Here is a 14,228-nt window from a genome sequence, read left to right on the forward strand (position 1 = left end):
TTGGACTTCAGGTTCTAGCACTGCTATTCAAACTACTCGGTTCATGGTCCTCCATCACGGCAGCCCCAATAAATGACAATTTCCATCTATACACCATTTATTTTCCGGAATTACAATAAGGTACCAATATAAAATGGACACTGGTCTCCTTTTATCTGATGGATAGAATGGAGGAAGAGTGAATAGATCACACAGGAGAGAGATAACAAGAGCATTAAGTAGTAATTTAAAAAAAATGGCCACAGGGAAATTCATTATTAAAATGATCTAAGCTGAGAGACACCATAGAACATTTAAAATTCTAGTTAATTTGAAATAGATTTATCTTATCCAAAAAAAATTGATTTTTGTTGTTGTTGTTGTTAGTTTGTTTAACAAGTAGTCTTCTTTTGGTAAGGTTGTTCACTGATTTTTTTCCCTCAAACATAAATCGAGAGAAGCACAATCTTGATCTCTTGGGAGGGAGCTGAATTAACTCGCTCTTCCCAGGGAGGCAGGCTGAGGCAGGAGAAACAGAGCACTTTGGACTCCCATCAAATCTGGATCAAGTTCTAGTTCTGCTCCCTACTAGCTGTGTGACAACAGATCGATGCACTACCTCTCTGGGCTTTCATTTCCTTATATGTGGGGTGGGATACCAATAGGGCCCAATTAAGGAAATAATGCCTTCGAGAACTCCCATGACGGTGCTGAGCACAGGGCAGGAATATCTTAAACATAAGTTTTTACTCTTCTGTAAGTCAAATGAATAAATAAATGTCCTGTCTGCCCTTCTTTGCGGATCTTAAGAAACTTGCCCAAGGTCACACAGCTAGTAAATAAGAGAACCAGAAGAGCACCCAACCCTGTGCGTTTTTTTGCTGCTAGCTCTGGGGACCTTCTGTGCACTGGTGTAGGACCTGGGCTACTACAACCCATCCGACCCAGACCCTGCCCTCAAGGAGCTCACAGTCTAACACAGGAGAAACGAAGATTCACGTATAGCACTGAGGGCAGGGAACCATCCCCACCTTTGGAGCTGCGTGGGAGACAGAAGAGGGTCATCCCCTCTGGAAGGAGGGGAAGGATCAGGAAAGCTTCCCCGGCAGTTACATAATAGTGCACACCCAAAGGGGCTCAGCCGGCTCGGGGCTGGGACACAGCAGGGACTCATTAACTGTTGGATGGATGGAGGGACAGAAGGGAGCACACGATGAAGGGTGAAGGGTAGCTGGCTGGCTCCCTGCAGAGCGGCTGCATGGAGAGATGGAGGGGCAGGTGGTAGGGTGAATGAGATGGTGGGGGGTGGGAAGACAAGCGGGTGGACGCAAGTGGGTGGTCCGTGGGTGGACAGGTGGTTGGGTGGATGAGAAGGTGGACAGATGGCTGGTGGGGTGACTGCGTTGGAGGATGGGTAGATGAGGTGTATGACTGACTAGCTCTGCCCTTAGGTGGGTAGGTGACTGATGGAAGCAGGATGGATGGATAAGGTTGCTGGGGTTGATGAGTGGATGGAGAGGAAGACTGGAAATGAAGGAGCTGGTGACTTAACACGTGGCTGTAGAATAAAGTTAGAGAAAAATCAACAAATCATGCATGCCCTGGGCTGCGGCCACTTACCGGGCTGCAGTGGCCAGCAGCGGCGTTGCTGCGTGCGCTCTCCCCTGTGGCCTGGGCCCCCAGGGCCTCTCGCAGGCTCTGGTTTTGCTGCGCGAGGTCCTCCACCTGGCCCTGCAGGCCGATCTCCGACAGCTTGAGCTCATAGATGTAACAGCGCAGATCCTCCAGCTGCACGCGCAGCCGGCGCTCGGTGGCGCGCTGCTCCCGAAGCCGGCGCGCCGCCTCTTCCCGCTCGCGCTCCCCGCGCTCCGCCCGCGCCTGCAGAGCGCGCAGCTCCGCGGCCTCGCCGGGGTCACTCCGGGGGCAGGCCGGGCCGAGTCTGCCGGGGCTGCCTGGGGCCGGGACATCCAGCTCAGCCAGCAAGAGGCCAGCCGCGCGACACAGGTGCCGCACGTCCCGCTCCAGCCGCTGCACCTGCTCCCGCAGGCCGCGCTCCTGCTCGCGCACCAGGCCCAGCTGGAGCCGCTGGGTCTGCCGGCAGCGCTCCAGAGCCGCCGCCTGCCGCCCCAGCGCCTCGTCCTTGCGCCGCAGCCGCTCCCGCAGCCGCCGGAGCCGCCACCGCTGCCGCCGAGCTGCACGCTCCTTTTCCAGAACCTACAAGTTGGCGGTGGATGAGGGCGTCAGGAAGCCAGCCCAGGGGACACACCGTCGCCCACACTGTTTTTATATAAACGTCTATATTTTTGTGCATGGGGTTTTTTTCGTGCATTAATTTCGCATTAAAATATTGCATCAAATATTTATTTCATTACCGAGATTTTACAGGGGAGGAGTACCTCCCTTACCTCACCCTCCTAGGAGGCCCGCACACCGGGAGTTCCCTGGGCTCTTGCAAGGAAATTGTGTGCTGGGCTGCCTGGGCATCAGCTGGGGCACACGGAGAAGGCTGCCCCCGTGATTTCAGTTCTGAATACGTCCACACCACTTTGTAAAGAGCTGCCACCTAGACCTGCCTGAGTTTCCCCACGTCCACCCAGGACCTCCCAGACCTCTCCATTTCCCTAACCCTAAAGGGTTAATGCCTGGCCCTGCAAAGGTCAGCCCTGGTTTCTGGCTGATTAGATACAGCACACAGCTGTTCCTTATTGAGCATAGCCCCAAGCACGTTACTGTCCCCTTGGGGTGCTCAGAAGCAACTAGCACAATCCCACTGTGCTACAAGTCACCACGGCTGGAATTTGAACTTCTGTGTATTTGACTCAAGGCTTTTTCCTCAAAATCTGGACAATATATCTCTCTGTTCTTGGACCCAGCCCTCTGGGCTCCAGGGCCAGCACTGAGTGAGCTGGACTGGAGTGACCTGGCCATGGTGAAAACGGGAGTCCTTGCCCATTTCTACGCAGGTGGCGCCGTGCCCTTTTTAAGCTCTATCTCAGCCCCGAGTGCCTGCTGACCACCGGCCGCTGATGTGGCCCAGGAGAGCTTGCAGAAGACACAGCACAGAGTGTGGTGAAAGAGGTAAGCCCAGGGATGGCCCGGCAGGCTCTGACAGCTCGTTCTTGGGGGCCATGGGGCAGATGAAGCTGGAGTCCCGATTCCCTGGCGGGAAAACTGCTCCCAGTTATCCCAGAATCAGCTCCATCACCGGACTGGTCTGCCTTTATTGGCTTTCAGAAGGAGGACAGGTCACTACAGAAACAAGGTCACTTTGCATATGCAAATGATTTCCTGGGACCATGACAACAAGAGGGCAAAACTGCCATTTGGCAAATATCAGGTACACAAGGCAGAAAAACCTCATCTGTGCGCTCCTACAAAACTTTCTCTGAAATGCAGATACCATGGAGGAGCTGTAGCTGGGCCAAGTGGTCTCGAAGGGATGCTGAGCAGGCACCCCCGCCCCTCAGAACTTGTGCCCCTCACCTGGAACTGAGGTTGCCTGACAGGTCATCCCAGGAAAATATTCATCACATGACACAGTAATAAGGACACGGATGCAGAAGAGACCACAATGTCGCACAGACCTGCTGGTCCCGGGGTGCCCCTGAGTCCCCCGACAGCACTGTCCCTGCTCGCACCCTCCTCCTCTGTCTCCCCGTCACACTGGGAGCATCTTGTGACTCTGGGGCTGTGGCTGAGACCCCCTGGAAATCCTACATGGATTTAGGGCAAGGCCCAACACTCTTTATTGAGGTATTTTCCACGGGGAGGTGACATTCTTCACGATGGGGTCTCTTACGACACCACTACCTCGCACTGGACGGCTCCTCTCAGGACACCAGTGAGGGCATGCTGGGGGAGCAGAGGACAAGTAACTGTGATTTCCTGTACCCAGAGTTCAATGCAGAGGGGAAAGTGCCATCGCAGGTCTCCCTGGCATCTGGAAGACGAATTTCAGTTTCAGTGAGTTCCTCCTCTCTGCCCGCTCCATGTCTGACTCCATTCACGCCCGAATCAGGGCTTCTCTGGCTGTTTGGACTGCCCCCACTCTGGGAAACACACTTTCAGACCATGTCCCGTGACATGCACACGTGTGCCACCAAAACAGGAATTTCACAGAACAGCATTCCTTGTATGCTAGTGCCCTTTCTTATTTCCTAATGGATTTCGTTTTCAAAATGCTGGTTGCAACGGGGAACTGGTCTGATGACCCACAAGTGGGCTTCCACCTGCAGCTGGATGGTCACTGCTGGGCTCTCCGGGGTCGGGGGGTGGCGGCAGGGAGGCCTTGAGAGCCGCACACAGCTGTTCTGGGAGCCTGTCATTTCTACCTCTGCGGTGTTCCCCAAGTGTCCCCTACCTCCAGCCTTCACCGCCCCTGGAATCTTGCAATAAAGGCTAATATTTATGAAAGCAGCTGGTGTTATTTACTGCAACTATTGTGTTTTACATATACTAACTCACTCAGCCCACACAACAGCCCCAGACAGTGGTGACTATATCATTCCCATTTCACAGAGGAGGAAACTGAGACCCAGAGAGGTTAAATCACTCGCCGCAGGTCACACAGCCAGAGAGTGGCAGAGTCATGGTTTGGCACCAGTCACTGCTTGTCCAAAACACTAACTTGTCCCCGTGCCTCCATCTCTCTCTCTCTCCCATGCAATTAGAATAATTGCCCCCCAACCCTAGCCTGAGCCTCTCCTGTCAAAGTCCCCTAAAGCCTGCTCCTCGTTGCAATTAATATTTGGTCCACACCATGGTCCTGGCAACTTGGCCCTTCTGGAACCCTCTAGTCTTGCCAGCACCCTCTCTGCACCCACACCCTCTGCTCTGGCTCCAGTATGTTCTCCCACACTGCTGTGCCCTTGCACAGGCTGTCACCCACACCTCACATGCCCTTCCCATGAGGGCCAACTTATTTGGCTCGGTTCTCTGTACCTCCCCTCTACCCTCGACTCCATGCACACACCATGTGCCTGCACCTTTCCCCTGACACCTGGCATCCAATTTGGGAGGTCCTTGTCTCCTGTGCATGTCCCCACCTGCATGCCAGTTCCCGAGAGCAGGGACCCTACATTAGTCATCAGCTTGCCCCTAGACAAGAGCTGGCTTCCCTGGGGCATGGAAATAAACTTCTGTGAGCACAGAGCCCCTGCAGGTCAACTAATGCTCTCACCAACCCACTCCCCCCTGCCGGATCCCAGCCGGGACCCTGGGGAGGCAGACAAGGCGGGATGTGGATCGCATTGTACAGGTGGGGCAGCTGAGGCCCAGAGAGGTCCTGGGAACTTGCCCCTGCCTGCATTGTTTGGAATGAGGTCCCCTCTAAACCCCCTGGCTAGGCTCTCACAGCATCCCACCCCACCCACCCCCTACTCCCGCCCCCGTCTTTGCTCAACGGCAGCCGCTGCCTCCTCTGAGCACATGGGGCCACGCTGCAGGGTCAAGAAACACGCTCCGGAAAGAAGAGGGACGCGGTACCTGGCTGGCCAGCTCCCGCCGCAGGGCTTGCAGCGTCTCCTGGGCTCGCAGAGTGGCACTCCTTTCCTGTGTCACACGGGCACCCAGCTGCTCCACCATCCGGAGAAGGTGTCTTTCGGAGAGCTCCAGCTCCTGGATCCTGCAGCATTGAGGCAGGAAGATGCTTAATCAGGAGGCAGTAAACAGGGCCCAATAGTCTCACCAACACTGAGGCCAACCATCTTTTTTTTTTTTTTTTTTTTCTGGTCATTGGCCAATTTGAAATTCTGACGAAATCACATTTCGTGAAACATTCATACACATGTAAGATGATCTAGACTACGTCAGAAGTATCTATGGAATCATAATGCACCCTGCCTCAGGAATCTTAAGACTCTTCTTCTTCCTAAGCCAGTAATCCCGAGTTCAGGCGATACCAACAAAGAACAGAGCCAGGAACCCGTGGCCTGAGAGCTTTGTTTGTGTTGTTTCAATCAACCCTCACATTACCAGCCTGCAGGTGAGTTCCCCTACCCCTCCTTCACATGCCAGAAAACTCAGGATCCGAGAGGCCAGGCAACTCGCCCGAGGTCACACAGCATCCTAGAGGCCAGACTGACTCCCAAACTCATACTTTTAACCCTACACTCTACTGCCCGTGTGTTACTTTAAGCCACCAAAGTCTACGGCCATACCACCCTGAACGCGCCCGATCTCGTCTGATCTCGGAAGCTAAGCAGGCCTGGTTAGTACTTGGATGGGAGACTTTAAGCCACCAAGGTTCAGTATTGTATTTTCGAAGCCCTTGGGCACCGATATGCTCAGAATAGGAAATGGACGATGGAGTACCATTTTTCAGATTAAATATTTCTACTCAGTGCTGCATAGAACAAGGAAGCAGGGAGACACCCCCCCCCCAAGGCAGCAGAAGAAATGGTGTGGCTGCCGTTACACCCTGGGCGGGCCGCCTGGGTTCAAGTCCCAGTCCTCCGCCATGTGACTGGACATATGGGTGACCATGGAGACGTCACTAAACTGCCCTACACCTTCATTTCCCCACCTGCAAGTTGAGGATAATACTATCGCCCGACCTGGGCTATTGCTTTAAGGATTAAATACGTGAATATGTAAACACCATAAAATACATCACTAGTTTTTGATGCCGTGTTCCAAGATTCATTGTTTATGCACCATATTGTTTATGCTCCATGCAATACGTGCCCTCCTTAATACCTACCACCAGGCTCACCCATCCCCCCACCCCTTGTGTCTAAAACATGTAAACAAACATGTAAACTGTGCCTGGAACCGAGTGAACACTCAAGGAGGGCAGAGCTACTGACAGTCTTGCGGCATTTACAGCATTTATGTTGGAGATGAATACACATGATTGACAAGGTAGTGAAGACGGGACGGGGTTTTCTTTCTCAAATTTCTAACTACTCTCTTTGTTCCTTTTATCATAAATTCTTAAAGAATTTTCTTTCCTTATTTTGGCTGGGGAAGTGCATACAGAGAGAGAAATTCAAGCAGACCCTGTGCTTAGCATAGAGCCCCATGTGGGGCTCAATGTCATGAACCCAAGACCACAACCCGAGCAGACACCAAGAGGTGCTTAACTGACTGAGCCACCCAGGAACCCCATAATAAATAGTTTAGAATGTTAACTCTTTCATCAGAATAAGGCCCAATTTACACTACCAACTTTGACCGTACCCTGGCAAGATGATACCCATGGTCAAATTAACCCATTGTGCATTCAGATCCTGGCTTCCGTGTGTAGTGACCCTGGATAATGCAGTCTGTCCTTGCTGCCCCAGCTCCGCTCATGCAGGATGGGGTGGCCCACCTTCTGAGAACAGAGGACACAGCCCACATTTCCCCACAGATGGGTCCAGGATGCCCCCTCCCAAGTGGCCTCACCCTGGGCCCCAGTCCCAGAGGCCCCCTCCCCTCCATCACCTCCCCTCCCCACCACTCTCCTTGCATGGAGGGGTCTCCTTTGGTAGTGGTTTCCCATCATTTTCCCTGGGCCTGACGCCTTTCTGGTTTTCACGGCCATCTTTCTGGAGAAAGATTTGAATCCACGACCATGTGGGGTTACATCGCAGCTCTTTCTGGGGCTGGGAGGGATCTACCTTCCCTGGGTCTCAACCCCAGGACTGACGTGTGTCCCCTCAAATTCATAGGCTGAAATCTTGCCCTCCAGCCCCTCAGAACATGACTGTATTTGGAGACAGAGCCTTTACAAAGGTAGCTGGATTGCCATGACATCATCTGGGTGGACCCTGATCCGATCTGACTAGGGTCCTTACAAGAAGAGGGGATTAGAACACGGACATACACAGAGATATGGACACATGAGGACACAGGGAGAAGGTGACCATCTACACACCACAGAGAGAGGCCTTAGAAGGAATCTGCCTGCACCGTGAACTTGGGACTTCCAGCCTCCAGGACTGTGAGACAGTACGGTTCCGTGAAGTCTCCCAGGCTGTTGTTCTCCGTTAGAGCAGCCCCAGCAAACTAACATAACTCAGCATGCGATTCTGGGGGTGGGGGGCAGTGCAGGCGGCAGAATGAACGAGTGATCAATGAATAAATGAAGGAATGGAGGGATGGCTGGACAACCTCATCAAGTAACAAAACTACTTTCTTGCTATGTGAATTCCTACCTGTAAAAAGTCTTACGAAGAGGAAATAAGATAAAAAGCACAAGTAAATATACATTTAATAGCTTGCTTTTATTAAAATGAAGGAAAATACAAGAAAATGGTGAAGTCCCAGATAAATCCAAGATGCTTGGCTGCTGAGATCATGGTAAGCCTGTCAGGGTACATCCCAGGTGTGACCGTCCTGCATCTCTGTGTGGGATTTCCCCCGACATGCACACAGGACCCCACCTCACTCTGCCGGGCTCTGTACTGGATAATGGTCAGGAAACAGCACAGGCTAAGAGGAGGACCTGGGCTCGCATCCCAACCTCTGAACCCCGTTACTTCCACCAGGAGAACAGAACCGAGGCCAGGAAAGTCAACAGTGAGAAACAAGCACAGAGAGTCTGTCATAAAGATGACGGAATTGCTAAAAGGCCGGACAGAGAGGACCGGCGACCTAGAGATGAGCCCCTGCCAGGTGCCCCTTTGCCCCTGCAGATTCTGGGCCTTGGAGCTGATTCTGGCCCTAGGAGCCAGCCACCAGGCAGGGGAGGACCAGAGAGGATGCCCAAAGCATGGCTGGGACACTGCGGATTGTCACCCCGAGCAGGAGAAGGCAAAGTACCCTGGCCTCTCCCTTCCTCCTCCACTCCTCCCTCCCATTGGCTGGCCCCCACGGAAGCCAGAGTGCGGGAGCCAGGGGCATGGTGCAGGCTCAGCCCCTGGTGTGCGGAGCAGAGGGAGGAACGGAGGAGGAACCAGAGGGGAGGTTGCCCCAGGCATCACATCTTCAGCTGCAGACACAAGTCAACATACCATCAAACCCCATTAAGATGCCCAGGAGTCGATCATTCAATACACCAAGAAGATCCAAACGTCTTATTTACCTGCTCCTTAGCTCGGACTCAGACATCATGTACTGGTCCACAGCGGCCAACAGCTTCTGCTCAGAGGATTCCAGCTGCTTCCTGAGTGTGCCTGTGTCCACGTCGGGGCTTCCAGCAGCTTCGTCCGCAGGACAGTCCTGCTCTTCACCGCTGTCCTCCGCGTCCTGAAATACCCAGCACGTGTCGATCTTCACATCCACATTCATTACGTCAAACCCATCGCTGCTGGGTGCCCTGACCACATAGCTGAAACTCTTCTCCGTCCGTCCTGTAGCTGTGGGCTCCATCCCGGACAAAGGTCATGGGTCACGGCTTCGTAACAGTGAGTGGATTTGCAGCACTGACTTTCTGGAGATTTCCAGATGCCTGCAGGGCCTTCAGATTGTGCAGAATACCCTTTGAGGAGGGCAAGAACAGGTGAATTATTCACGAGTGGGCCTTGGGTTTCACTCACACGCATCATACAATATGAATGAAGTCCTCTCAGTTTACAAGCTGGCAGGCCAGAATGCACCCAAAGCAAGAAAACATCGCAGAAAAGTCACTTGGAATTAAGTGTTTAACCATGGGGTGCCTGGGTGGCTCAGTGGGTTAAAGCCCCTGCCTTTGGCTCAGGTCATGATCCCAGGGTCCTGGGATCGGGCTTCATATCAGGCTCTTTGCTCAGTGGGGAGCCCGCTTTCCCCTCTCTCTCTGCCTATTTGTGATCTGTCTGTCAAGTAAGTAAATAAAATCTTAAAAAATATATAAATGTTTAACTATGCACACAGAGAGGTAAACTGAAATTTCCAGGCAGAACCATCAGAAATGTAAACTCTCAGTGGTGCAGCTCAAGTTCGACCCTCAAGCTCTATGCCTCCTCTCTGAGGACAGGAAACGTTGATCAGGGACCTAGAGCTAGTGCTGCACTTTGCGTATCACCTGAGATCTTGGTCACGTTACCCTAGCTGGTCTGACTGTGCCGCTAACCCTAGGAAGTGGGCATTATCATACCCATTCTGTAGATGGTGAGACAGAGGCTCCAGAAAGTGGAGGGCCTTATCCAGGCCTCGTCTAGGAGAAATGCTAGAGTCAGGATTCAAACCCGGGTCTGAATCCAAAACTCGGGAGGTGAGAAATAAATGCACCACAAGCCCGGCAGGAACACACATGTCCTGTGGGAGGGAGCTGGGGGCTGGAGGCACTCGGGATGGTGGGCTGCAACTGGAAGAGGTGGGCACAGGATTCTACCAGGCAGAGGCAGCCTGGGGGTCCCAGCCCCGTGGCAGCATCAGGACAGATGAAGGGAGTGGGCAGCCCTGTAGATGCTCAGAGGGGAAATGAGGAAGGACAGAAGGTGGCTTGGGGCCATGTCCATATGGGCCTTGAGCTCAAGAGCAAAGATTTTTCCACCTCTCTGGAGGGACTGGGGGGTGGTGTATGGGAATGTTTAGAGGTTGGGAGGGCCTGCTCAGATGTTGCTTTGAGGACGGAGGTCTCTGGGACATGCAGGAGGTGACAAGAGACTTTTGTCAGCTTTCTGACCCAGGGATGTCTCTTTGAAAGGCCTGGGGACCATCTCTTTGGAATGCAAACATTCAAGGAAATTAGAACCCCATCTCCCAGGTCCTGTGGGAGGCCAGGGGCCGGACCTCAGGGGTGCCTGCCTCCACACCCCACAGCCACCCTGGGATAAAGACAAGAAAATTTCATTCTCCTTTTTTTTAAAAAAAAAAAAAGATGAAAATTGAGAAGAAGATTAAACCTTAAGAGATGCTGTTAACTCTAGGGAACAAACTGAAGATTGCTGGGATGGGGTAACCAGGTGTCGGGCATTAAGGGTGGCACGCGATGTGGTGAGCACTGGGTGTGATATGCAACTGACAAGTCACTGAACTCTGCCTCTGAAACTAACAACAAAAACAAAAGCAAAAACAAACCAATTCAACAAACACAGAGGGCCACCCTGATGGCAAGGTGGATTTAGGGTGACCAGTGGGTAACAGATGGCACTGTCAAGTCCTCTTATTGGAGAAGTGATCGCTATTATCCTGAGGACACGTGCAGGATGGATTGTAGCGGCTTGGCTAGTAAAGGGGTGAGATTTCTTTCTGTCTTTGCAAATCTCTGAGCAAAGCACTTGGAATGTGCATCACACTCTATTTGCTGTTCCTTTAAGAATAAACGTGCTTTCTTTCTTATCTACCTCCATGGCGAGGTTTTCTGAGTTGGGAGAAGATTTTGTTTTTAATTGTACTTCGCCATCAGTGACCAGTGTGCTAGGGTGACCCACAGGGCTTGTGACAGACACAGACTGGCCCAAGGTGATGGGTTGGGGTGTCAGCTGAGAGGGGATATAGTTAGGCATCCGGACCACACTGTCCGGGGCTGAATCTCATCTCCAGTCTCAGATGGGATCCTGGGAAAATTACTTAACTGCTGGGCATAGTCTGGGGGGAGGGCATAGTATGGGGTCTGCAGAAGCCCCACAAGAGCTCTTAGACAACCTCAGGGAGGAGCACCACAAACTGGTAGACCTCTAGCAGGTTCTGGTTGAATGTGAGAAAACAGGCAAAAACAAACATGTCATTGTACTGGGACCATCGGGCAAGATTCCACATGTCACAGACTGGTTATGGAAAGTGCTGGAAAAGCAAGAGACCCAGACTGGGAGACTTTCAGCCTGTAGGCTGGAAGGACAGGGAAGAAAGGGGGAAGGAGTGGTCAGTGGGAGGAAAGCTAATGAATTTGCTCAGATACATGTTGAGCTCATGCTAAAGCAGTGTTCATCTCTCCAAGGTTACCAGGGAACCCTAACAAGGTGCCCCATGCACCTATGGGCTCCCCACCATAGGGCCACAAAACTGTGCTGGGAGCAGTCAGGAAATCCCATGCCTTTTGGATGCGCTAACCACAGAAGCATCAGTGTAGCACACACGCCCCACCTTTTGCATTTCACAGAAGTCCCACTCATGACATGCCAGAGAGGGCAATTTTATCCGTGAGCATCGGGTGCCAAGATGAAGGAGGGCCACCAGCCATGTCCTTGTGCCATATGTGGACCCACTTGTCCCAGCTTGACAGGGATTTACCCACTTTCAAACTAGAAGTCCCACATCCCAAATGAGGATGGCCTGTCAGCCTGGCTGGTCTCCTGGCCCACAGCTCCACCAGAACGGTATGGAAGGAAGGACACAGGGGTGAGCCCTGGAGTTCCCTGCCCAGCTATGCACAGGTTGCCACTGGCACAGAGGAGGCAGGAATGAGGGGGATGGGCTGCACCACGTACCAGGAACTTGACAGGGCTCTCCCTACAGCCTCCCCAGCAGATCTGTGAGGAGGGTGGGAAAGGGTGGACCTGACCCTTCTCCTTCCTGTACAAGACACTGATGCAGGGTTTGCCTGACCTTGTAGTTCTTCTGTCCCGGGAACCACACCCATGGGGGACTTTGTGCTACGAGACAGCCTTGAGGGGTGTACACCACCACCCTCCTGCCCCAGGAATGGAGGGCTATGATGAAGCCCAGGTACAGGTCTGCTGGGCCACCAGGGCTCTGAGGTCCCATGACTACAATGCCTCTTGGAACTGGCCTATCCCTGGCAGGAACTTTAGAAGCAGTGCCCAGGACAGTCACAAGAAACACTGACTCCTATTAGGGACTTGGGGTTTCGAAGCCAGGGCTGCCCCCATACCTGCTTGTGTGTCTCACTCCCTTGCACCTGCGCTGTCTCAGAGAATGGGTCCTGGTCCCCCAGGGACTGGATGGTCTCCTTTGTGGACGAATCCCACTGAGGGAGCCATGGACGCTGTCTGTCACATGTCCTGCCAGGATCCGTGAGTCCTATGGGTCTGCCTAGTTATGGCTCACAGAGACAAGAGGCAAGGCATTGCATGGGAACCATCACCCCCATCCTCATCTTCTGAGAAGAAGTTATGACTCAGAGCAGCAAGTATTTTGCCTGTGTCTGCCATGGGAAAAGGGCCAGGCTGGGAGTGGACCCAGACGGGTCTGACTTCAAAGCCAACAGCATTCCTGTCCTGTTGTCTGAGTAGGAGAACTGAGCAGACAGAAGGATGGGGACGGGAGGGCATGAGGACCACACTCCTGGACGCTCTTGCAACACGGAGAAGACAGACACTTGGTGCCACAAAAAATCTTCTGAGACCAGCGTGCAGCTCCTGGACTTCTATCTACTAAGTTAGCAAAGCAGGGGCTCTTGATGCTGCCTGGAGTCCAGCAGAAGCAGACGGGTGTTCCTTTGCACTCACTGCCTGGTTCCACACTCCCTTCGTTACCCAGGATGCACAGTTGTCTGTCTTCAAGCAAAGACATCAGTTCATTCACATTTGGATACCAAATACTGGTAAGTCGTGGGGGCTGGTGTGGCAGGTGCTTTGGGTTTAGATTTCAACAGAGAATGGTCACTTCTCAGCTGTCCTGGTGTGCGTTTGCTTAGAGCCCCTCCCCCCCAACTCTTTGATTTGGTTTGGACATTCTGCCCCATCTGGAGGGGGCACATCTTCCATGCCCACTGCAACCTCCTTCTCCATCCTTGGTTTGCCCTCCTGAGAACCTCTGCTGGGCTCCCATCTCAGCGGGGCTCCTCAGCGGCCTCAATCTCAGTCACTCGGCTTTCTCCAAAGGTTCTTCTTCCTAGAAATCCCAGGGTTGCTCTCGCAGCCGGTCCTTGGGATCAGCCCATCCCGGCTGGTTCTCCTAGGGCGCTTGTCCTCTCCTTCACACCTTCTGTTTCCCTTCACCCCTCCTAATTTCACATGTCTCCTTCCAGAAGTTTAGGAGAGAACGGTCGCGTGAGCAGGGGTTTCTTTGGGAGACGCTCGCCCACCTACCCCACCCTCCCTAGAATAACAGTAGCAGCAACACCCCCAAGCCACTTCCCTTCCCAGGGGCTCCCTCTGGGGCCGACTCTCGCCAGCTCCTGCCTGTCCTCCCTGCTGCCCCACTCCATCTCTTTGGAGATTCCATTCCAAGGCCAGGCTCCTGAGGTCAGGAAGGGCTCCCTCCTCCACAATGGTGAGATCGCGGCCCTGGTGTCAGAGGGAGGCTTGTTCCCCATGGATGCTCCTTGCTACACTCCACCTTCTAGCATTTTCCCTCGACAGGGCCTTGCAAACTACAACCTAGATGAAAAGCTGCCTGAGAACGGTGTGGTCTGTATCCACCTTCTCATTCCTCATTCCGTGTGGCCCCAGGGACAGTCATGCTCTGGGACTGTCGCCGTGTCACATCCACAAAAGCGA

At 53.1% G+C, this 14,228-nt stretch overlaps 1 protein-coding gene across 1 annotated transcript in view; it reads right to left on the reverse strand.

Annotated features, from left to right (window-relative positions):
* The window catches only part of C11H4orf50 (chromosome 11 C4orf50 homolog), a 49,367-nt gene extending 36,451 nt beyond the window's left edge, over positions 1-12,916 (reverse strand). Inside the window, exons 1-5 of the mRNA XM_044225944.1 lie at positions 12,659-12,916; positions 8,987-9,382; positions 5,464-5,602; positions 2,376-2,384; positions 1,600-2,181 (exon numbers count right to left, since the gene is read on the reverse strand). Of these exons, the coding sequence (XP_044081879.1) occupies positions 1,600-2,181; positions 2,376-2,384; positions 5,464-5,602; positions 8,987-9,273 (1,017 nt within the window). The 5' untranslated portion in view covers positions 9,274-9,382; positions 12,659-12,916. The remainder of the gene's footprint in view (positions 1-1,599; positions 2,182-2,375; positions 2,385-5,463; positions 5,603-8,986; positions 9,383-12,658) is intronic.
* Between the last annotated feature and the right edge of the window lie 1,312 nt (positions 12,917-14,228).

This window comes from Neovison vison, chromosome 11, assembly GCF_020171115.1.
Source record: "Neovison vison isolate M4711 chromosome 11, ASM_NN_V1, whole genome shotgun sequence".
NCBI classification, from domain to species: Eukaryota; Metazoa; Chordata; class Mammalia; order Carnivora; family Mustelidae; genus Neogale; species Neogale vison.